Below are 25,315 nucleotides of genomic sequence, written 5' to 3' on the forward strand. Positions count from 1 at the left end.
CCTACTTTCATGGACATTTTTACATTACGGCGTTAACAGGTTACACTTGCATTTTGCTAAAAGCCTACCTCTGTGAGATCTCTGTGAGGTCGGCTTTTCTGCTGTTGCGTCTCTCAAAACCTAATACAGATCTATGCTCAACATTAAGCATGAATTGAGAGTGGCCGTATCAAATCTACAACCCTGTTTTTTTATATTTGTATAGGAAAGCAGCTCACTGCAGCCACTAATACTGATACAACATGATGGCTCACACATCTGCACTCATTTTGTTTTGCACAAAAGTTGAACCATTTTGTTACAATTTTGTTGGGGCGGTGGGGCCCGGACATTATTCTTCCTCCAAAGTGGGCGTGACAGAAAAAGTTAGAGAACCACTGCTGTACACAATCATGTTCCTCTACGAGGTGCAATGATGGATGATAATACAGTCTCTGTTATCACTTATCTTCTCTTATCGTATCTTCTCTGATCTTTTCTTCTCTTCTCTTATCTTATCTCATCTATGTAATTATTACAAAGCTAACACCAGAAGAGAAACAAACCAACATTCTAGATTCTATTTATGGATATGACAGATAAGACATAGCAGCACAATCGTTTATCACAGAAAATACAAATCCAGCAGGTGGAGCCCCGAGGCACATCTTTTATATTTAATAATGAGATTTCCAATTCTTGTTTATCATGTCCGCAAATTGCTTTATTTTCTCTAAATGCACATTTAGAGTAAAACACTTGATGACGCTTTGCCTGTAAGTGTTGTAGTTGCACAAGACAATGTGTCTTATCATCACAAATACTGAGCCTTAACTGTAATCCCTGCCAAAGCCGGTTTTTGCTTCGAACAAAACCTATTTTGTTTTTGTTTCGATGTGTTTTAGGTATTGTGTATACCTCATAATGTAAAACAGATGCTGGAACCCTCAAACAACAGCCCTTTGTCTTGGGAAATTTGTTCTCGATGTTATAACACAATCACGTGATACTGAAAAAGGGATGCTGTGATTATATGGCTTTTAATTAAAAAAATGATATACCAGCTTTGTATTACATGATTATGATATAACGTATTAGTTTAAATTTGTTTTCTAGATTATTTTCCTTACGTCACTGTGAAACTGTATGGTTGTTGTTTACATTTTTTTATTAAAATAAATTCACTTAAAGCTTATCTTAGAGCTAAAAAAACAGACCCATGTATTGATCCATTGTGATCACACAAACAACATCCAGCATTTCTTCACAAACAAACATGTAAACATTTCAAGATGCTGGTGGCATGTCATGGGGGAGGTAGTGCTCACGTATTGCAGCTCTGTCTGCAGGGTGTCTCCTAAGGAGGTCACATAGAGTTCAGAATTTTCATTTTTTGCTCCTGTCTACTTTAGTTGAAAGGGGATGCGGCAGAATTCAAGCCATGTTACTCCAGAACAAAAAGAGATGTCAGAGCAAATCTTGTCAAAAGTTATATTTTGGCTCAGTGTGGGTCACAGGGGGTCCTGTACAGCAAGACTGACACATTCGCTCGATGGTGGTGCTGTTGTTTTCTCCTCACTGTGGTGTTGTGAGAGCCTGTTCAAGCTTTAATGAGAGATCAACTATAAATGAGTGTAAACAACAAGTGGACAGCAGACACATCGCCTGCAGTACATCTTAAAACCAGGAAAAATCACACAGCTAATCAAATTAAGTCACTTTTATTACAGTTTGTCAGAGAGAAACATGAATGTGAAAATTGTGATGAATTATCTCATAATGCTGAACTGCACACCTTTACAGATGATAAATATTTGAAAATTACTAATTGATTTCACATTAGTGACTTAAACTGTCTTTTAATCTTTGTGAACTAATCTATTAAGTGCCTTTTTCTTTACAAGAGAATGGCAAGGAAACGGTTGCATTAAGGTGGCTTAGAAATACATTTTATAGTGACAACTTCTCAAAGTGCTATGAATTAAAGAACTTTCAAAATCTTAACATTTAAAATAGCCAATAATACAAACCCTGCAGAAACCTTAAAATCAGAGTCTGTTTGTCACTTGCACCTAAAGGTTTATAATCAAACATGAATGGAAAAGCGTGTAATAAACTCAAGAAATCAAAATAATCTGGAGCCTATTTAAAAATGAATTTCAAACTGTAAGCAAACCCTTAATTCCATCCAGCAGTGTAATGTACATACATATGTGCAAAGCAAAGAAATACATCTACAAATGCTTGTAAATCATTTCTTAAATAATTCCTATAAATTTCAACATAGGCTTGATTAGGACTGTACACCTGGGCTATTAATTGCATCTCGTTCAGTTACTGTTGTCTTTTTTGTTCGTCAAAATGTATGTGGGCATCACAGTCAATGAGGCGCAGGCAGCCTGGTTTCTTTTTGGATACACAAAGAAAATCTAGCACGACAGGTCTGTCAGTTGTTGTAGTCTGTCCCCTCTAAGTGATCTGGGATAGGCAGTCCGGTGAGGACTGTTAAACACCTGTTCCACACATTGAACACTGGGCAGACTGGTTGAGCGAAGGCAATATCGAATGTATGCAAGTGCTGAGCGCCGACCGCGTCATAGAAAGACAGCAAGCCTGCGTCATAGTCCAACAGCACTCCCAGGCGACGCATATGGGGTGAGGGCTCAATGGGCAGCTCCTTACTGTTGTGACGCACCACCCACGAGTTGTTGCATCGAGACAGTACCCAGGAAGCAGAGTTTTTGCCGACCCATTCATGTTTTGGTGCTGATTTGTATGCAATACCCACTGCAAACCTGCATGCAGAATAGAAGAAAAAAAAAAACAGTCGTCAATATCTTGTACATTTCTAGCATTGTAAACCCAACTCATTATCAACACAGAATGCTAGGGGCTCTGTGAGGCTGTAGGTATGCACAGCAGAGCTAAATGCATGTTAACAGGTGCACAATGGCAATGCTAGCATACTGCTAGGTGGCAGGTATAATGTTCACCATCTCAGTTTAGCATGGTCAAATTAGCAAATTAGCAATAAACACAGAGACTGATGAGAATGTCATTATTTTTGTAGGTATTTGGTCATAAACCAAACCGATTGGACAGATTTCAGATTTTGACCTAAAGTTAAGGGATGACCTAGGGAACCAGATTATTTGAACCAAATTTCATGGAAGTACATTAGATAGACGATTTGCCCATTCACTCGAAAACATGACTGTGTTTGCATAAGATTAAACGTCAGGATTCATCTTCTGGGCCATGAATGTTTGTACAAAATGGCTTTAAACGGATAAATTGTTTTACCATGAGCTTCCTCCAATCAGAGCTTCCCAGTAATGGCGGCCGCTGTCGATGTAGACGTTTCCTGTGACACCGTAGCTGCTTTGGCTGGTGAAGCGGTCCTGACTGTGGCTCTTCTTGGACGAGGTCTCGTCCCTCTCCACCGTCAGGTTGTCATGGGACACCCTCAGCTTCCGGTGAGCTGACTTTGGGTCTAACTTGAATGGTTGACCTTGAAGAAAGGAGGATCAATGTTAATTTGTATGCATTACTATTCTCATGTGAAATTAATCATGAATTACATTCTTGACATACTGTTGGTCTTGAGTCTCCCTGGTTCACTGCTGCGACTTCCAGCCTGGTTTATGGCCTTCACTATGAAAATGTACTTGGTGCCACACTGAAGCCCGTGGACAGTGTAGTGATTTTGCTTGATGTTTGGTACAATCATCCAGCTGTCAGCAGAGTTGCACAAACCTGCAGCCCAAACAGACAGAGAGTCACTGACAAAGAACAATACAATTTGAAAGTCTCCTACTGTCGAGTAAAAGCCTCATTCAATAGAAGAAAACAGTGTAATTGCAGTCTAGCAATCTATAGCTGCTGTTTTTGACTCATCAAATATAGTCGCATTACAACTCATCCAAGTGTGCTTGAGCACTGAGGCAGATAAGAATAGATTGCTTCATCGAGCATTTGTGACCTTGTTAGAGGAATCAATTCAAACAGGCTGCTGCTCATTCCAACCCCGCGATAATATTGAGCATTTGATGGGCATCTTGATGTAAATCCAGTCTGACAGAGCTGTTATTTCCCCCCATATCCCTTTCTAGACAAACATTGCAGTGTATTTGTGTAACATCTCATTAACATGAGAGCCAGGACAGAGCTCTCCTCTCCTGCTGCTACAGTACAATATTAAGTGTGGATTTTGTAACATGGTCCCCAATCAATTTAAGGTCCTTGAAGGAAATCCCTTTCAAATCCCTCCATCATTGTGTCCCACCACGATCATTACACTGCACTCTCACCAGAGAGCTGCATATAGACTTACTGACAACATTGGATTGGCTGGTGAAGATGGCGTACTGAAGTTCATATGATACAACAGAGAATTCATCCTCTGATGTCCAGTGAACTGTGATTGTGTCGTATGAAGCTGTACATAATTCCTCACGGATTATTGGCGGATTTGGTGCTGCAATCAGAAAACAAAAGACAAATAATGAAAGCCGAGTGGATTATATTCTGCACACAACATAAATAAACTCACAATATGAGAGCACTATCCATCTGTGTTGTTTTATACTGACAAGTGTAATTAAGCTATAGGTTGCCGTTCTCCCAGCTATTACAGCTAACAGCCCCCATGCAGAGATAAATTCACGCTGCATAACAGGCACTGAGCACAACTAATCAAACCCATTTAACTCAGCAGAAAATTGTAGCCTTACATCTGTGCGCTTTTTAGTTTTCTGCCGCTAAGAGTTACATAATTGTAATGTAAAGTTCCTGCTTATATCCCTGCCAAAGGCTTTTAATTGTATAAGGCCGAGAAGCAAAAATACTGATACTGATATTGGATATCTCTCTGATACTGACTAAAATAGCTGGATACTATTATTTTAATAGATAACAATTCAGTACATTTATATCCATGTATTTATTTGTCACATTTGTCTAAATTAGGATATTTTTAAATGCATTGTTTGGATCAAATATAGCCAACAAATCATCTAATTTCAAGAATTGCAAAGTGAAAAACTACTCAAAAGCTGTACAGTGACTAAACTCATCTGGCAGTAAAAGACCACACTCACATGTGAGGTAATCCAAGCTTTCTAGCATTTTCTTCTCCCGTGTGAAGTCCAAAGCAAAAGTATCAAAGGTGTCACTCAGGTTCATTTCTGGTAACAGGATTTGAGAGGAGGCCGTTGCCATGGACACTCTGTAATCAATAAGTATATTAATAGATGGTGATGGTACACCATAGCTGTTGTCAGTTGATAGTGTTGGCTATCTTTGTTACCTCACCTGTCACAGGTGCTTTTAGCCGTTTGGAGGAAGCGAGCTTGGTCCGTCTCCTTGAGAGTGTGGTCGGCCTGAGTGATGAGGGAGGAAGACCTCTCAATGCACTGCTTGCAGCTGGCTATCTGCTGCGCTAGTTTCCTCATCCGAATAGACTAGACAGGAACAAAATGAGGAAATGTTGATGATGAAAAGCTTGGTAAATAACAAACCAATGTCCTATTTACTGTACGTGGCCCCAACCTGCCAGATGCTAGATTTTACCCCACTAATTAGAACACCCTACTGGGGAAAAATCTGATTTACACCTTTGATTTTTCAGTTGTGTAATACCCACCAGACTGTGAGCTTCAACCTGTTCTACAAGCTACACTGGCACAAGAGGTGAATTTACAAAACTGCCATAGTAACCAGACCCTCCTATCCTGCATGTGTGCCATATTGGCTTAGTGGTTGAAAGCATAAGCAGGACCTGACACGAGGCACGGGGTGAGGAAGGAAAGAGTCCTCCTCCTCAGAGGGCCATCACAGGAAGCAAGGCTGATCTTACCCTGACACTGAGCATGGCACAGCATGCTATTGCCTCTCTAATGGCATCTAGCAAGTGAAAAGGAAGGTAAATCATTCAAGAGGCGCAGAATAAGCTCATTAAATGTATGGACACTGTGCCAGAAGTACTCCGGTGCTCAGGGCTGAAGACAAAATACAGCAATAAACTCTGCAGTCTGGTGAATATTTCACTGTACAAAACCACATACTGATCTGAGGACATGTTGCCACCAGCCCCCTTCTCAGCTTTAAGGTTAGAAAAAGAGGATCAGTGATTTCATATTAGCTGATATGTCTTTCTCTGAACCATGATTGCATTGTATGTTTTTCTTACCACAAACAAAGGTCGAAAAATAACCAAAAAGCAGAAATACCGGCAGAGCAGCTGTAAATGACTTGAAATGAACTGGTTCTTTCAAAGATCAAATACAATAATATGGGACATAGTGTAGCACAAATTGAGAAAAGATATGCAGTTAGCAAAATTACTTCATTTTAACAAAGGGAGAGAGACCAAGTGAGGCTGTAGCAGCAAAACCTTTAACATACTAAATTGAGTAAAAGCATTTAATTATTTATGGAATTAACATTTTGATGAGTTTTTAAAGCAACAACAGTGATTTTCTGCGAGTATATTCTAATAAAGAACACCATAACACATTACAACATCCTCCAATGGTTTGAAATGATATACACTTCCTGATCCTTAGTGGGCGAGGCCATTGCATGTTTGCCTTTCCCTCCGCCTCATTTGAAAATGTTTGCGTGGATGGATAAAAGCAGATTGGGTTATATTTGCATAATCTGTTTGTTTTTTTTGCAAACATTTACACAGCTAACAGATATTTTAGCATTACAAAAATAAGTTTGGGTCATTCATTAACGTTAGTTTCCAGATCTCATGGAATCAGACTCTCTACCCTTTCTGTACTGTCTTTTATGTGGGGTGGCAAGGTTGTCAACATGTACAAGGTGATAAACAAACACACAAAAAGTGTTTCAAGACACAAAATGTTCTAAACAGTACCTTTCCCTCCTTTATCTTGGTTGCTATGAGTTGTCTTCGTTGCTGTATGATAGTAATTAGCAGGTCACATTCCTCCAGCAGCTTGTTTTCTTGTCGCGACGCATTTACCTAAACATGGATAAGAGACAGTGTCAATTGTGGAAGCGTTTTTTGTAATTCCTTTGCTTTGACAAAATGTTTTGCTGCACTACTGTCGGTTCATTTTATTCAATGTTTTAAAGATATGTTCTACAGGACAATTCATTTTATGCAAACTCCATCTGCCACCAAAACCACATTAGAGAACAGTTCATATTTTTATCCCAATCACAGAAATGGCAATGAACATATACACAATATCCTTGTTTGAGGATTCACATAATAACTACTTTAAATGTATATTTCCAAGTTCAAAATACTCAATTTGCAGCCTACATGCTACAGAATTTATTGATCTATAGGCTAAAGAGCACTTAATCGTGTTGACGTGATGAAAAGCCACTCTCAGATACAGTCATTCTTCACTGTGTTAATAATTTAATGAATTGTTGCCCGTGAGGTGCCACAGAAGCAAGCAGGCCGCACCTGAAAGCGAACAGATAAACAACCCTCACCTCCACATGTTGGCAGGTTTGGATGAGTTTCCCCATAAGACTTTCCAACTCACTGGTCCTCTTGATTAGACTGTTGAGGTTGGAATCCAAAGCTTGCTGCAAAACAAAATTGAAATTGAGCATTTCATTACACACTGCCCCTTCATCAAACTGTAAATAGCTGAATACAACTTGGAGGAGAGTTAGGTGAATGGGAACACAAGGAGCGTATCCGGCTGGAGTGTAATGGGCACAGGAGAGGACACACAAGGCTGCCATTGGATATGACTGGCCACATTTGGGCTCCGATCGTGTGAAGGCCCCAGTCCTCCCCGTGTGCCAAAGATCCCATCGTACTGCCTGCTGAGATCACGGAGCTTAGTAGAGCATCTGCCAGTGATTTGGACAACTAAACCCGGCTGTGTTAATCACTGACTCAGATCAAAGGCTTATGTTTCACACTTAATCTCTTACTGTAATTGGGTAGCCTGATGACTGTGTACTGTGGTAGTACAGAACATCTTCTGATGTGACAGATTATTCTTCTAAAATAGAAGATGAATGTATACTTGCATTGTGCTATCAATTAATACAATTAAAACAAGAGTGTAGTCCCACCAAAAGCAGAGTTGTGGAACATTCTGTCACTCAAGGTGTTTTAATACAAACAGAAACACCAATCAACAGAAACTAGATTATTACTCACAGTAAGAAGCCCACACTTTCAATTGATAAAGTTGGACATAGAAAATATTTGTCTTAATGTATGGCTAAAGCTAGGTCTGGTAATATTGAGAAACAGCAAAAGTAAGATTGATTTAATAAGAAATCTAACCGGAAAAACTCAGCCAAAGAAAGGAGTGAGCTTCAAGAAACATTTCACAAAGGACAAAAATGTAATTGTGAGCATTGGGCCTGATTTCTCTTAATCAAAAACTAAATACTAAAAATAGTCAAAAGAAGAGAACAAATGGTTAAGAGAGGCATGTAAAGATCCAAAGTGTGTGGACCATAGTGGGTAGACCTCTTTCAGCTTCAACGTCTCACATTGTGATTTCATAAGGTGGATGCGTCACTATGTACTAAAATAGCTTTATTTTATCGCTCTCACAAATATGATTTATTTATATGGAAGAGAAGGTGATGAAAGCTTTTACAGATGCTGAGTTGAAGGCACAGGTGAGGGGAGTTCAAAACTTTTAAAATGGACGCATAAACCATAACATATTTATCAAACCGATGTTGAATATAGCCGGATGTACACGGTTAAAACTTTCCCCCAACAATGGTGTTGTTTGAATATGACAAGTATCACATGAAGCCATGAGGCAGAGCAAATGGAAAAGGCAGAAAGAGCGAGAGACATTTTGGTGTTCTGTATTTCTCACTGCGCCTAAAATACAGCTTCTCTTGCAACATTAATGCTCATATTCGGGTGTTTAGACAGCTCTAATGGAGGTCTCCTTCCCAGAGCCATTTAGAGCTGATGAGAGGAAAGAATAGCAGCTTCCTTTCATATGTGAATGCTTCTGGTCCCACACCTTTGCTTTGGCCAGTCTCTCTTCCTTCCTCTCATAGTCCTGTCAGGTCACTGACAGGACTTTGAGTTTTATCCTGTGTCAACATAAGATTTTCTATCCATTGTCAGAGTTTGTCACTTCATCCTGTGAACACCACGAGCCCTGTTACACATCTATGGTTTATACTTTGTTGGAAGGCTTTTATAGGCTTTCATTCAATCAGAAACGCATATCGTAGTGTAATATGATAATGTGTAAATACACACTATTATCAAGTATACGTTAATTCATCACCAAACGCACTTAATTAAAGGCCCAGTTTGTATTTTTTTATGTAAGTTGTAGTATATTCACATTTATAATTGAATAGTTTTCTGCATATTCTCATCTGATTATACTTTTAAATAAAGGTATGTTTTAGAAACACTACTAATCCAAGCAAACCAAAATAAATTGGTTTATATTCTTGAGGACATTTTGACAAAAAAGTCATGCTTTCCTGGGTAACTTAAATAGAAAGGATCCATCTTGAATATTATTAGTAACACCTTTGCTTGCCTTCACCTAATATGTCTTTCTGTGAAAAAGGCCTGTTATTAAAGGACTTGCCAGACCTGTTTAGGTAGCGTTTCCCCACCTTTTGAAACATTGAGCATGTTAAAATAGTATGTGTTTCTTCCTCTTTGTCTTTCAATACCTATTCATAAAGTGGAATATACATTGCACTATAACATTTATGTTTTTATGTATTTGACATTACCGGCCTTTCAATAGAAAACAAACTGGTAACCTGTTTTTCTTTTTTTATAAACGGAAAAAAAGGCCTTCTCCATTTACCCCATTGCATGCTGGAATATTCCCGAGCCACTCATCTGACCCTAAATATGAATGTGTACATTGAACATTTACCATGTATGATGGATGGATAATGACATATAATGTCAAACTAGGATCATGTCACATAGTGCCAAAAGCAGACTGAAGGAATTACTGCATTATGCATGCTTGCACACGCAAATACACTCACAAATGTCACAACATCCCATTGTGTGGGAATTTGGGAAAAGTCTGAGGCACTGCAGCAGTAAACATGTGTTGAAACAACCAGCAACTATAAACAAGCTCAGCTGCGCTGCACCTGGGTCCTGTCCTGCATGACATGAGAAAAAAACAATCTCTCTCTATGATGGGGATTGCTATTTCCTCTTCTGCCACTTGAGGCTTCTAGCAATGCAGCTAAGGGCATGTAATACGAGCTCAACAAGATGAAAAGATGAGCAAAAATTATCATTTGAAAAAAAGCAAATTGGTAGAATACGTCTCATTGCTAAAATGATATCAAGAAACTGAGGATATTATAGATGGGAAAGAATCAGAACATAGCTAGTAGGTCTTGAATAAGATAAAGGATAAAGGACTCTACTTTCCAACACCGAATAATAAAAACACAAAGCCGTAGACTACAAGTGTCACATTATTAACCACCAAGGCTACTGTGGCTGACCAGTTGCAATTCTGTTCAAGCCCTTAAAAAGCAACATTGTTTCGTTTGTTTTTCTCCATGAAATAAATCTGTCCCTGAATGTGGAATTAAAGAAATGATGCTGATCACCTGGTCTGCCTCCTGGTGTGAATGACCACGCCCCACCACACAGAGAACGCGGCCAGACGATTTCTGCACAATGACAGCATGATCAAACAAAGGAGACAGGTTAAGACTGGTCCTCTGACCGATCTTTCTAAAGGTGTTGCAAAAGATTGCTTGCATTCCAGTTACACTGTGACTGTGAAGCATTGTGAAAGAGAGGAACAGGCACACAAAAGGGTTTTGAGTGTTACCTGTGATATACACCCCCTTTTGTGTCATGCATGGACACAGTGTATGTTTGTGAAAAAAAACTCATTTATATTTCATGCAGTGGATGCCATGCAATGTTCAAGATACACTTAAGGTTGAACTTTGACAGACTGGACAGCTTAAAAACTGTTGAGCAAATATATATTTTTGATGATACATATTTTGATGATTTGAGATTTTATCTCGCTTAAATTAAGTAACATACAGTAGGTCAAAGTTGTTATTGCCAAATTCAAGGCTATAAAATGATCCCCTGAGGTTACTGGAGACATGAATAGAGACCAACATTGTGTCGACAAAGCACTGACCCGCAAAGCCGAATTCTTTGTCTTATGATAAAAGCTGATTCACGTATAATGGAAGGAATGCAGAGCCACCTTGTCATATGCTTCAGCTAACAGCATCTTCTCATGCCTTATTGATATCGGCCCATCTGCTGAACGTGGGCACTACCACTTAACCTAAAAACTGTGAAAGCATTCTCTTGCAGTCATTATATTTAAGAGTGGTCGAGAGAGAAACCACTTCGAACTCACTTCTTTTATACTTTTTCTTTAGTGCCTGTGATACATTTGTTCTTAAAGGATAAGGCTGGCAATATTCTATATTTGTATACCGTAAACAAATCCTATGAAAAGACTAAAATCAAGCCCCAAGCCCATTTAAAAACAAGATACTTTCCTGAAACAACCGATGTTAAAGGAAGGTTTCTCAAACAGATGAAATAGTGTCTTTGCGCCAGCGATTATTCACAGTAGAAGGACGATTTGTGTGGGATTGATTCAAAACAAACTCAGGGTCCTGTTCATTGTTTTGAGGGAACCCAGTGCAATGATGTGGCTCATGTACTGTATGTGTTTTAGGACAACAATGGAGGTCGAAGGCACAGATGAATGAGCTATATCAGGCACAGACTTGCTAGAAGAACCAATGAATTCCCCATTATGTTGTTGACAATAAGAAAAAATATTGAATATTAACAGACGCACACATTATTGTAATATACGTGTAATTAAATGAGGTAATTTTGTATTTAGTTATTTCATATATGTTATCATGTGAAGTTAACAGTATATTATGTTCATATTTGCAATAAGATAATGCTTGCTTCACATTTTATTTACTATAATAAACACAAATGCCTTTCACTTGCCATAACATTGAGCAGCATTAACTTGTTTGTACATCGCATTGTATTTTAGAGTCCAAATCCAGTATCAAATTCCCTCGGAATGGAACGAGCTGTTGAAACTGTAGCCTTAAAATAAATTATGGTTCAGCTAAGCTGCAGAGAAAACAACTAATGACCAATGTTTCAATGTCAGACTTTACTTTACTTACTGAAGGAGATGAAACAAGATTTTGAGCATTAATCAGCTTTGAGCTCTGTGTTGTAAATGAGTTTTCTTCAGTGCATCATTATCCTACAAGCATTCCTCGAACTACAGATCATTTCTTACCTTGAGTTTGTCAAATCGGTCCCCGAGGGCTGCGACGTGGTGGTCCCGGTGTCGGCCCACCAGCTTACACAATGCACAGATCAACTGTTCATCTGTCACACAGTACATGTTGACCTTCTCATCCTCGTGCTCCAGACACATGAGCCCTCGCAGATGGGAGTCGAGCAAGGGCTCGATTAGACGGTGGCCCGTGAAAGGCTTCTTGTTGGGGTGGGTGGCCTTGAGACACTCGTCACAGTAGGACACCTCACAAGTGACGCAGGTCTTCACAGCGTCCTGAGGAGGGTCCTGCTCACAGAACTGACACTGCACCCGGTCACCGGGACAAGTCATGGCTTTGCCGTCTGGGACGGCTCGCTCGCGCCGAGTCTCGTTAGGAGAATTAGGTCCGCTCAGAGAAGCTTTCTGGTAGCGATCGATGATGTTCTGTAATGTAACGTTGCGTTTGAGTCCCTCTAGGCCCCTCTGGTTGAGGGTGATGACATAGCGACAGGTTGGGCACTGAAAGGCGTTGATGGATTGTATTGGCTCGCTGGGCGTGCAGTGTGAGACCAGAATACGATGGGCACAGTTGAAACAAAGGCTGTGAGCACAGGGCAAGAGCAGCGGGTCCTCGAAGAGCTCCAGGCAGATTGGGCAGGTCAGTTCCGACTCCAGCGTTTCCATCTTCAGGCAAAACAAAGTGAAGTCGTCAGCGAAATCCAGGGAAGCTGATCAGCTATCTGTAAAGATGACACAGAAATGTATAAGAAAATGGTGACAGCGATGAAAAGAGATACACTTGGAAAAATACCAAACATTCCTTTGTTTCAGTTTGCCAATTGTGGGGATTTTCCGCTTTAGTTAACTCATGTGATAGTAAATTGAATATCTTTGGATTTTAGACTGCTGGTCAGAACAACAAGATATCTTAAGACATCACTTTTGGCTTTAGGAAAATGTAACCAGCCTTTTTTGCTATTTTCTGAGATTCTATACACCGAATAATCAGGAAAAGAATCCTTGCCTAGGTTGAGAAAAGCAGTTTACTTAAAAAATAAATAAATAAAGAATAAAAAAAGCATGCATATTCTCTCACTATTTATTATCATAAGTATTTATGATAATAGAACCAAAATTATTCATCCCAAGCTTTAGTTTAATTTGATTTCCATTGCAAATGAAATATGAAAATATGAATATAAAGATTACTTTATGTAAATATTTGAAAGATATCTGACTCTGCAACTGAAGCAAATTAGGGAAATAAAACAAGCAAACAGGAGGAATCTCAGACCCAAATATTTGTCTGCATTTTATAAACGTATCAAACTTCTGTAATATCTCTCTGGCTGAACTTACAACGCTGAGAATGCAGCAGTGGCTGCATTCAATTTGGCACAGGACTAGTTTAGCCTATCCCCATGTGTCCCTCTCTATACTGTATCTGTAGGCCAGCAGGCCAGTGAGGACTGACAGCTCAGCCAAGCAGAAGTGTATTGGCCTGCTTGCTGATGGCTGAGGCTCCACACTATCACAGACACTAAGCCTTTGTTCCCGGCCGGTCAGACACCCCAGCTGCGAGTGGACACACTGTGCTCACAGCGTCTAGCTACCTTCACTCATTATGTGTGAAGAAGGCAAAAACTCATTATCAGAGCAGCCGGGCACAAGTAGCCTTTTGAAGTTGTGAGGGTACTGCAAGCTACAGACCAGGGTTTGTTCTTTCCATTCTATTCAAATCTTCACAGACATGCAGCCATCCCACTGCACTGTATAAGACAAGAGGCGATTGTTGCACTTGTCTCTAGTGACTGTGATGCAAATGTGGGGCTTTGTTCCTTTGCTTTTTTGTTCTTTAAAGACAAAGTGGTGAACGTATGTAACGAGAAGTTATTACAGAGGATCAAACACAACCTCTTTACTATATGCAAACCCTTCAGTCTTTCACAACACATGGTAAATATCAAGCATTTTGGCACTGATATTGTTTAAAAGTGGTATTTTACTATTCATTAACCTTATTCCCCTTAAAAAAACATGTTTTTAAGTAGCCTCAAACCAAACCAGGCTCTACAGATTAACCAGACTGTGGTACATGAAACTACTGAACTACATAGCCAACTTTTTAGCCATTTGTTTGACATGTTTTTACTTTAACACACAAGACAGCATTATATCATTTTTAGCAAAGCGGCCAGCGACAATATAGCTGTTACTGTTCTCGCCAAACAGGTATAGTTGTTCCTTCAACCAGGCTTTCCTTAATAGAAAATGTATTACAATCACAATGCAAAGACGCTAGTTCTCTGATGTCATCGCCTGTGGTATAAAATGCCATAAGTTACAAAGAGCTTGTAAAACAACACTATGGCAAAGAGCCACTGCAAACTGCATTACAGCGCCAAGTACATTACGCCCTCCTGAAAGCTTTCCCATTCATACACAGTTTACTTTACCCACCGATGGATTTCGCCCCACTTTGCAATGCCGAGACATTTCTGCTGAAGGAAAACTTCTGTCCTAAATCATGAAAGCATATTTATGACAACACATGCAGCACGCATAAACCCCAGCATGCTGTGCAGATAGACGAGCATCCAGAAGTCTTCACTGCCCCAGTAATCCTGCAGCAGAGCTGTCATGAAGCAAGAGATTGAGCAAGAGGTAGAAAACACAACAGGAAAAGTTGCCCGACAATTCCAGGAAAGCCAGCTCCACCTACAGCTGGAGCTCTGGCCAGTACTGGAAGGAGAGAGAGAGAGAGAGAGAGAGAGAGAGAGAGAGAGAGAGAGAGAGAGAGAGCGAGAAAGAGAGAGAGAGAGAGAGAGAGAGCAGACAACAGGGAGAGTGTGTGTGTGTGTGTGAGAGAGAGAGAGAGAGAGAGAGAGAGAGAGAGAGAGAGGCCAAATCAGTAAAGCGGAGGCACAGCATTGTGCAGAGCTCCAGCCCATGCCCTCACAGGCAGGTTAGTGTCCTCTCGGCCCTGCCCATTCAGAAATTCGAAGCGTCGGGATCAGTTTCAGGTTTCCTTGTGTGACCGTCCCTCTACCTTCCAGCAGCACAATGCTGTAGATTGGAACTTTTATTTTCTATGCCACCAGGGAGTCAAAGCTGAAGACACAAACACATGAGAGGCAGCCTTAGACTCATCTGTAAACGTGGACCAGAGGTCTGTGCCGTGGAATTACATCACAGTCGGTTGTCTGTGATTTTATTATTCTAGGACCAAAACGTTTATAATTGATACAATAAAAGATCGATACTTGGCTTCCGTGTATCAATACAATATCGCCACGCAAAATATCACGATACTGTGCTGTATCGATTTTCCCCCCCACCCCTATGTAATACATATGAGTGCCACAATAAAAACACACACACACACACACACACACACACACACACACACACACACACACACACATTGCTCAAAATAACTTTAATTAAAACTATGTCTATTACATAAAACCTCCATTCAACTTCCTGACAGCAACAGTTGAAAGTCCCTACGCCTCCTCTCTGACAGCTGCAAATGAAGACAAACACTACGAAGCATCATCTGCTACGAACAACTCGGTCCCAGTTGGCCCTCATGTGGGAATCACCGGTGTACCATCTGCTTACCATGTGCCTCTATTTCCAGGCATATCCCCACTGTGCTCCCTTTGAATTCTCTTGTCATTCAAAAGGAGTCCCCAGAGTGGTTATCCTCTCTGACAGACAGATACACACACACACACTGTAAATACTATAGACACCCGAAGACAACGCAATGGGTGGGACCTACATTGCTTGGGAGATGCACATGGGAATGTGTCAGGCATTCCCAGGGAATCACAAAGATATATCATGGTGAATAATTGATAGATAGATAGATAGATAGATAGATAGATAGATAGATAGATAGATAGATAGATAGATAGATAGTAACACATAAAACATAAAAGTAGTAAGTATAAAAAGACTCAATATATACAGAATCTGGCCAGAGGTGATTTATTATAAAGATGTAATACCCAGAATCACGTATTGAATAGTCTCTAATAAATCAAATTAAAAAACGATCACCGACCTAAACCAACATTATATCTTTATACTTTAACAGCTTGCTGTGGGCAAATAGTTAGAGGAACAATCTGTGTAAATGTCCTCCTTTTGGAGTAAATTGCTTTTTCATTGAATGGTACGATCTCTTTTTTCACAGCAGAATTATGCTTCAAGATGCTAAATGCTGCACACTGCAGATATGACAGGTGTGAGACATATGCTCTTAACTGCATGGCTCTTTGAAAAATGATGAACTAGAGCACCGACTTAGCATTTGGAGTTTTATTTAATTAGGAAGTAATGGCTCATTTAGAGATGAAACAATTACACCGTCTCAGATAGGAAGACAATTTCCTGCTCAAGCACTTTCTAATCCTTTCGGTTATGGTCTTTTATCACCTTTAATGATGGCTCTGAACCATGTACTCATCGACTGAGAGAGTGTGATTGCTCTTTGTCTTCTTTCCTGGGGCAGACACCTAACATATTTATCTGTAATCCTGTCTTCACAGCGTGGCTGTGACCAATGTGTGGCCTGTTGCTGCTCCCTAAAGCAGCCAGCTCAGCAGCGGCCCACTCAGGCCTAATGTGATTTTCAGCTGTGGCAGCACAAGCCAGCTGATTAGACTGACAAATCTACCTGATCTGCAGCTGCACACATTACTGAGATTAGCTGCATGAAGCCTGGCCCTGACCGACATCCATTTATTACTGATATTTAAAGGATTGTGGAGGCCAAGTTAATTACGAAAACATTTAGGCGACTACATTTAGAACTCATCTGTCAAACAGGATTATAGGAGAAGTGTGGCTGTCATATGTGCACTCATCTGATGTTAGCAGACAAGTTGTTTCGAAAAAAGATGACTCAAATCAACTTTCCATTAAGAGGCTCCAACTTCCTGCATGAGTGAACAGGATGTTTTATAATAAAGCTCCAGATGAGGAAATGGCATACACAAAAAAATCTATAATGCACATACTGTTCGTAGCTAATGAGTTTTACACAGACAGACTTGAATAGAGGTCTAAAAGTCAAGTTATTTTTCCCTTTCTTTCATTCCTCTGTGTCCCTGCTGTCTAGGCTGAACAGGTCATCCTGGTCAGCGGCGCAGGTTGCATCAAGCTCTCATTTCCTCTCCGCGGCTTGGCAGGTGCCATCGGCTGGAAAACACCGCATCCTTTCCACAACCACAGGAACTTCACAGAATGTGACTTTCCAGGCATGCAACTGCAGCCTGCTGCTCATTAGTGCACGAAGAAGAAATGCGGTAGTGGCCCGAAACAATCCCGAGGAAGAAGTTCGTAAGCATTCAGTCGCACTAATCAGTTCTTAGCACATGTATCTGTCTTACCTGCTGTTTGGATAAGCGGTTTGTAAACGGCATACAACAGTATAGGTGTTTTATTTGCCGGGTTACACATTCAAAGAGCGACACCATGTGGAGGATTTATATAATACAGCAAACACATCTTATCTTGAGGTTGTTGTTTTTTTACCTAAAAAAATGCCCAAAATATCTGTGACATTTTTCACAATTATAATGAAAACAAATCTAAATTCAATTCTGTCCATTTAAAGCTTACTACTTTTATGTTTATCCGAATTCTACAAGCAAACTAATTGGAACAACAACACACGTTTTAATAATTAATATTCACAGAGCTACCCTCCGATCAATATCACTTCACCCTACGCTTGAAACCAATGCAACACTTAATAAGGACCACCACATGTGTTGCCATGGTGACAGCTTGACATATATTTGTCACACTAGCGATCAAAGGTATGCAGCCACTCTGGTGGGAAGATGTCTAACATTCCTCCTCACGGGAACAAGATAAGTTACTAATTAATAAGGGAAACAGCAGCGCCCCAGTCTTACTCTTCATTAGCTCCGTGTAAAATGACTCCAATGTCGGCCTGTCACAAACTGTGTTCACATGTATTGCCAGAGTACATGTGCAGGGGAGAAAAGACAGTGTATGTTATCTTATCAATGGGGTAAATGGTATTCTGTAGGTCATGATGAGGCTACCAGATTATGGATGAGCGGCAGGGTTTATCTCCCTTGGTGCTGCCGAGGATCTCGCTGTTTGAGTAAAGGTAATAATAGCCAAAAACTTTTATGATGACTCAGAAAAGGAAAAGACAGAAACAAAATTGCAAGCTACTCAAGTGATTGTTCTTAAAAATTGTATTATATCCTTTTAGATAGAGCCTGTGCAAATGCATATATTTTAATAAATTCTACAAAGCTTTCACCGAATAGCTGCTTTGACGCTGGAAAACTTCAGCTACTCCCACTCTCATTGATGCGTTTTAATCACAAAATTCCCCCGGGCCTTCTCACTTAGTCATCATATCCCACAAGTATTATTCACAGTTCAAAACATGAAGGAATCTGTGAACACAACAAGGCCAAACAACTTCAGCAGAACTCTGCCTCGAGGCTTGGAAACATATGATGACTCAATGTTTTGGTAGGAAAACATAGAGGAGCAGTAATAATACAGACTTTGCGAATGACCCTCTGACTTACCCGCCACATGATTACATCCAGGAGAGGAAAGAGACACCTTTTAAAGTCAGTCTGTGTTGATAATTTGGGCTCTGCCAAAGCTGATCCGGTGCGGTGGTCTGAACTTTGAGTATGACTCGTATCTCCTGTTGTCTGTGAGTTTCTGACCCTCTAACCCTTTTCTCTAAGCTCACAGTAAACCAGCAGGAGGATCAAAACTTTCCACCCTCTTCTCTCTTCTCTCTGAGTTCTGTACCTATCCCATCTACACACAGTGGGATGCAAAGTGTTGCATTGGCCAATCACATGAAAGGGGCAGGACTTCTGCTGGTTTGGTCTATCACTGGAGGCTATCAGAGCATGGAGTGTTGCCATAACTCTCAACAAAGCTTTTTTTTTATCATCCTCAACTAAACAACATTCACATAGCTGAAGCTGCACGCCACAAAACACACATTCAGTGCATTGATAACACATTCTCTCATGATTTATGCTGCAGGCGAGATTCCATGGAGCCAAATGAAGTAGTGCATAAGTAAACACAGGAATCAATGATGACTTTACTCTACATGAAGGACAGTGGCGCTTTGTGTCCGAGTCAATGTCCCAGTGCACACGCTAACGTGGATGAACAAAGACATATTAACTTTGCCACACAGCAGCCCTGCTCGGCTGGCAGTTGGCATGCTCATTAGCACAGATGGTGATCATGCACACCACATTTAGTTGGGAATCTACATCCAGCAACCTTGTTTCTCAGAGCGATTACACCCCTTTTGTTTTTCCATGTGAATACAGTCACTGAAATGGAAACAGGAATGTATTGTGGTTGACTTAGATAGTGTTGAAAGTTGTCTCAGATTTGTGGCATCTGTTCACTCTTTGGCTATGTGGAGAATGTTCCCAACACAAACGTGTGCTGGCATCCAAACAGCATTGCTGATCACTTAAAGTTTGATCAGATTCTCAGCTCTGGATTTGAGCCCTTGTTCAGTGTTTAAAGATGAGGTTTTGAGGTTTAGTTTGAGGCCATTACCTCAAACGACCTTGTCAGCGTCATCAGGTCTGTTTTTCATACACTATCCTTGTGTAAAGCTATTTTCTTTTGTTATGTTGTAAAACCACAGCACATAAGGCATGCACAGATTTAGATCAGGAGTAACCCAAAGCCCCTGTCAGGACGCCTTGTGTTTCAGGTTTGCCTGCAGGGTTCAATATATAAAAAGAAATGTGAGAGCAATGAAAATAACTTGGATTTGAAGGTATGTTAAGCCCGATGCAGACTTTTAGTAACTATTCAGGAATTATCTTGGTAATTGCATGATACCTAATGCAAATGTAAAGGTTATGCCACTGTGTACATAATGTGCACTGAAGCCTTAAATATAATTTAATTCAGTTGCAGAGCAAATTAATTAGAAAAAGGACCATAGCTGCAACATCTCCAGTGATATATTTGTTTTGCCTTTTTTGTAAATCAAAGAATAATTAGCAAAATGTCAAACATATAGAAAAAATGCATGTATAATACTGCAAAGCATAATTATTTTTAGCACATCAAAACTTTCTGAAAGCCTAACTTAAAAGTCTAAAAGAGACCAAGAGGGGACTTGTAAAGTCACCCATTGGAAATACAGATGGTCTCTTACCTCGCAGTCTGTTAGTCAGTCAACCAGATCCATAGTCCGGGTGACAGATGAATGCAGAAATAAAGCCTTGGAAGAGATTTTTCTAAAAACACCGGCTTTCCTCAGAAGCCTCCCTTTAGCTCCTACTTTCTGTCTGGGCTCTTCTGCTTCGTCTGTCTCACCGCTATCTCTGAAATTCTCCTCACACAACCTTTTCTCCTCTAATCCTCTCTAAAGGAAGCCGAAACTGCTCCAAACGGTTCAACCAGGCGCCGACTTCTCAAGCTTTTTCCTTCTTTGTATTATTTTGTTGGCTGGGATCATTAACTTAGTCCCATGAGAATGCAAGGAGATAAATAACCCCCCTTCTTTCCTGTGGGAGGCTGTCAATCACATCTGATGATGAGATGGTGAAGGGGGGTGCATTTAGCAGCCAAGGAGGCACTGCTGATTGGTCACCGGGGAACAGAGGTGCCCTGCATGACAAATGGGAGCACTGGGATGGATGGGCCTTGTGGAGATGCTCAGCTGAGGTTACGTGCACATTTATAATATACTTTTATGCTCTCTCATTTACATGCCCTTTAAAAGAAAATAAAGCTATGTAAATGAGTGAGTAATCAAAGCTGACATAGCAAAATGTCTATTAAACACAGCTGAACTCGTGAAAATGTAATTTGTGCTGTCCACAGCTGAATGCTATGGTCGACATGAGGAATCACACGATCTTTAAATGACTCTTTGGTACAATCTGGACACTCAGTGGGGGGACTGGGAGGAAAGCATAAAGCTTCAGTTGCTATGGCGGTGTGGCAAGAGCAACGATGCATCTTGGCGCTCGAGCCAAATGCCACTCTAATCTTTTCATTGGCAAACCTTCAGCTCTCTCTTCACAGCTTGTTTGTTTCTCAGTCAAGCCTACTGCTGTCTGTCACTCTCCAGCTCCTTCCTGCATCCCATGCCAGTCTGAAGTCGGCTGCATTTAGTAAGGAAAAGAAATGTGTAAAGACACTGTTAAAGGGGATACAATACCTGAGACGGGTCACTCTGCTCCCAGTGACCACAACTAAACTCTTGAGGCTGACAAGTACGAAGAGACTATGGACGAATTAAGCATGACTTCCACTCATTCTACACACATTACCCACACACTAATGGATTTGTAAACATCACAGCACACATCCATTTCCTCAGTAAAACCCACTATTCTCACATCACTCCGCACTTGTATGCCATCTCTCCAGTAATTTACAACAGCGAGAAAATCTACAAGAGAGCGTTATTGCCACTGCCCAAGGCCACACATCGAAATTGACTTTGTAATAATGACTCTCTCGCACTAAGTTTAATTTCAGTGCAATACAATGCCATACAACTCATGACATTTACATGGACTGGATGTATGGCCAGTAAGTTTTAAATGTGAGAACTGTTTTACCTCTCCAGGGTCAATTCAAAGCCACGCCCCCTTTCTGAACTGTAATAAACATAAAGTGGAAAAATGTCTGTTTCTGTTTTAACCATTCCAAAAAAGAACACTTGTCTGGTCGGTGGTTTAAGTCACTGTTCCCACTCAACCGCTGGAAACCCAATCTGATCCTTGATCCAGGCTAACACACACACACACACACACACAGTTGATGTGGCTTCCAGTCCGGAAAATAGGAGAAAAACATTTATTTTTGTGTGCCTCATTGGCAGTTTAACTTCCACAAATCAAAACAACTATGATGTTGTTTAACTCCAAATATGTGACGTCTATTATGCCATAACATATTAACTTTGTCAAAAGAGAAACTGGCTCTTTCTTATCTGTTTTCTCAACTGTTGTTCATCATAGCCATAATATACAATATAATTCAAGCCACAATTCAAATCCAGTCCAGAGGTTATGAAACTGAAATTAACAATTGTTTATGTATTTGTATAAGTAACAATCAAAATGGTAAAGTCTCTGGTGTAATCCTAGTAAAATTACTTCCAGAAAATATGCTGAATTATACTGTACATAATATTCCCTTATCAATAAGTAACAGCACTATTACAATAATGATTCAACATGAATGAATATTCATCCCCACTAAATAAGGCCATTTGCTGCCTGAGGCAGTTCTCTTGGTGGCGGTTGGCACATTAAGATGTATTAATTGGACAAAGACCTGAAAAGGGCCAGAAAACCCTTCCTGAAGGAGAAGATAAGAAGTTCAAACAAAATGTGATGTTACATAAACGTTGATGAGTAAAAAAGAGGAGTCGAGCAAACCTTTGTAAACTATTGTTTATACATATACATCATGATGTGAAAAGGTTATGCTTCACCTTGGTGCTCAGCCACTAGCAAGTGCAAACTCATTTTGCACGAAACAAAGGACTCGTGAAATCTGTATGTCATCTTTAAATGTCCAAATCTGCCTTGAACAGAAAACAAAGCACGAGGAAACTGTTTTATACTGTATGTGAGTCATATTTAATCAGCTGCAGGGTATGATCAAAACAACATCACTAGAATTGCTCACTAAAGCAAATCATCACAACTTTCCTATTCAATTCAGCAGCCAAACAAGAAGGTAGTTAGCCCTACTTACGCGCTATTGTTGAGTGTGATCCTCTGAAACACAGCAAGATGCAGCTCCCATTGACAGCTCAGCATTCTAGTTCAGTAGCACATGGGTGAAGGACTAAACAAAACATACAGTAGCATCCTGGCTAGTCTCTTTCCACACGCCCTCCCTCATAGAGATCCCCACCCTGCCCCAGCCCCAGCCGTGTGCTCATGCGAGCGTAATACATGCCCAGGAAGCGTCACTTCCACTGGGTCATTTCATGGATATTGTCTCCATTAATGCATGGGTCCATCAAGCCCCCCGCCCCTGTCCTCTCCAGGGTTGGGCTCTCGCCCCCGGCTCCCTCTCTCAGCAAAAAGACAAAGATGTAGCAAATGCAGAGACAAAGGGGGGTGCGTGAACCTTGGGGAGACGATTTTGATGAGTTTCTGACTACACAACCAGGCCCCGAACAGATGGGATCAGTCTCCAGGGCTTTGCTGCATGGTTGCATTTAATACGCAGCTCCATACATCCTCACAATAAGCGTTGCACTCTGCTGCTCACTAAACGGCGCTCATCAGATCATAGACCACATACAACACAAAACAGAATATCTTTATCATGTTATTGCTGTGAAGCCTTCAGAAACTATTAAAGCACGTGCCTGGTTGAGTTAGCACATGATTGTCTTTTTGAATGCTTATCTAAGCATCAGTAATTGTTTTACTTGGACAGTCCAAACGAGCCGCGCCTCCTTTTGCCAGTAGACAATAAGATGAAACCGCAGTCTGTCCTCACCATGGCAAAGGTTCAAGGTTTTAATTGCTTTCATCCCCCAAGGCATACTACCCATAACTAAGCAACACACAATCCATCCAAACGTTAAGCAAATAAATGAACACGTTACCACAAAGCCAATTACGACATACTGCAATTTAGCATTAGCTTTCAACAGAAGTGTTGTTTGGTGCAATTTAAGAGAAAAGTCCCCCCTTTTAATTATTAAGGCTGTTTATCTCACGGCTGGGTTAAAGTGTGCAACATATCTGCTGTGCACATCACTTCAGTCAACGTCTGCATGCATTTAATGTGGTTTATGATTAGCTGGCAGATCATATAGGGCTGTTGTGAGTATTGACCTGGAATTAATTATTTTCCTCAGAGTGTGCTGCAGTTTTATTAGTGCTGTGTTCATGATTTTGCCAACAACCAAATCAAATAGCCATTTAGTTCCCCTCTCTAATACGATGGAGACAAAATATACAAAATGTGAATTTAACTGGTGGGATTGAATTAGTACAAGGCGCACTATTTCACCTTAACATTTTTTAATGGGGATGTGAATTGTGATAGTTGTGATTGATTATCTAAGAGAGCTTTATCAATACCCAATAGGATGTCTTTTTGAGGAGCAAAGACATTGATATACTATTACAGCCTGCTGTGCATCTGAAGTTATAGGAATGTTTAACAAGATTTTGACAAAAGATGAAAAGAAAAAAAATACCAAAAAAAAACAGTTGTACTTTGTGTCTGAAAGCAACACAATGAAACACTCATCTGTCTGGTGTTTTCTCACTGAAATCAAATAATGAAGGGGTTTTTGGGAAAGTATGGTCATGTGTTATGTTTAGTCCACACCACAGGCTTGTTGCCTAAAAGTCTTGGCTTTTATTTTTTCGTGAAAAAATAAATCCTTCTAAAAAGGGTGCGGTGAATGCCTGCTGCATTCTGCAATTGCTCCAAGCGTCTGGAGGATCTAGAGGAGAAAACTATAGCGTCATGTCTTGATCAAGAATCTCCCTTTCAACAACACTAAACCTATCTTATCAGATATGGCAGTAAAGCAGTCAATCACTCTCCCAATTGCTAAATACATAGTTTTTTTTTTACAAGTAGCACTAGCATTTAAAGACACAAATGATCTTATGTATAGGACGTATAAAGCTTTACTTCAACACCTGTGCTGTTCTTCCATCCTGCAGTCAGAGACTGCACTACACTCCTACACCAAGAAATGCTGGAGGAGGGCCGAACATCTGCTTTGGTGTGCTGTGTGCATGTGTTCAAGGAGACTGTCGGAGCCAAAGGCAGAAGCCCAGCTGTCAGGATCTGTGTCTGCTGCATCCGGACCAAGGGATGTTTTCGAAAACACTATCTTGCTCAGGATAAGGCACTTTTGAGAGAGTTGCCAGTTGCAGTTAGCTCTACCACTGATAACCACCAGTGTGTAGTGCACACAGATACAAGAGGCCTGTCTCTGCTGTGTTTCAGATGCTGCAAAGGTTAAGAGGCAGTCAAACTGATCAGTTTTCTGC

At 40.5% G+C, this 25,315-nt stretch overlaps 1 protein-coding gene across 2 annotated transcripts; it reads right to left on the minus strand.

The window, feature by feature from the left end:
* Nucleotides 1-1,684: 1,684 nt before the first annotated feature.
* mid1 (midline 1) lies at nt 1,685-12,947 on the minus strand (the record flags this gene model as incomplete). Of its 2 annotated transcripts, none has more annotated exons than XM_079230848.1 (9): nt 1,685-2,774; nt 3,283-3,490; nt 3,574-3,735; nt 4,313-4,456; nt 5,079-5,206; nt 5,293-5,441; nt 6,863-6,970; nt 7,456-7,551; nt 12,273-12,947. In XM_079230848.1, 9 exons carry the CDS (start codon nt 12,936-12,938, stop codon nt 2,426-2,428), a joined length of 2,010 nt encoding a protein of 669 aa, XP_079086974.1. In that variant the 3' UTR covers nt 1,685-2,425. The 2 variants fall into 2 exon arrangements, with proteins under 2 accessions (XP_079086974.1, XP_079086973.1); XM_079230847.1 differs by having other exon boundaries at nt 12,387-12,938.
* Between the last annotated feature and the right edge of the window lie 12,368 nt (nt 12,948-25,315).

This window comes from Taurulus bubalis (assembly GCF_910589615.1).
Source record: "Taurulus bubalis genome assembly, chromosome: 15".
NCBI classification, from domain to species: Eukaryota; Metazoa; Chordata; class Actinopteri; order Perciformes; family Cottidae; genus Taurulus; species Taurulus bubalis.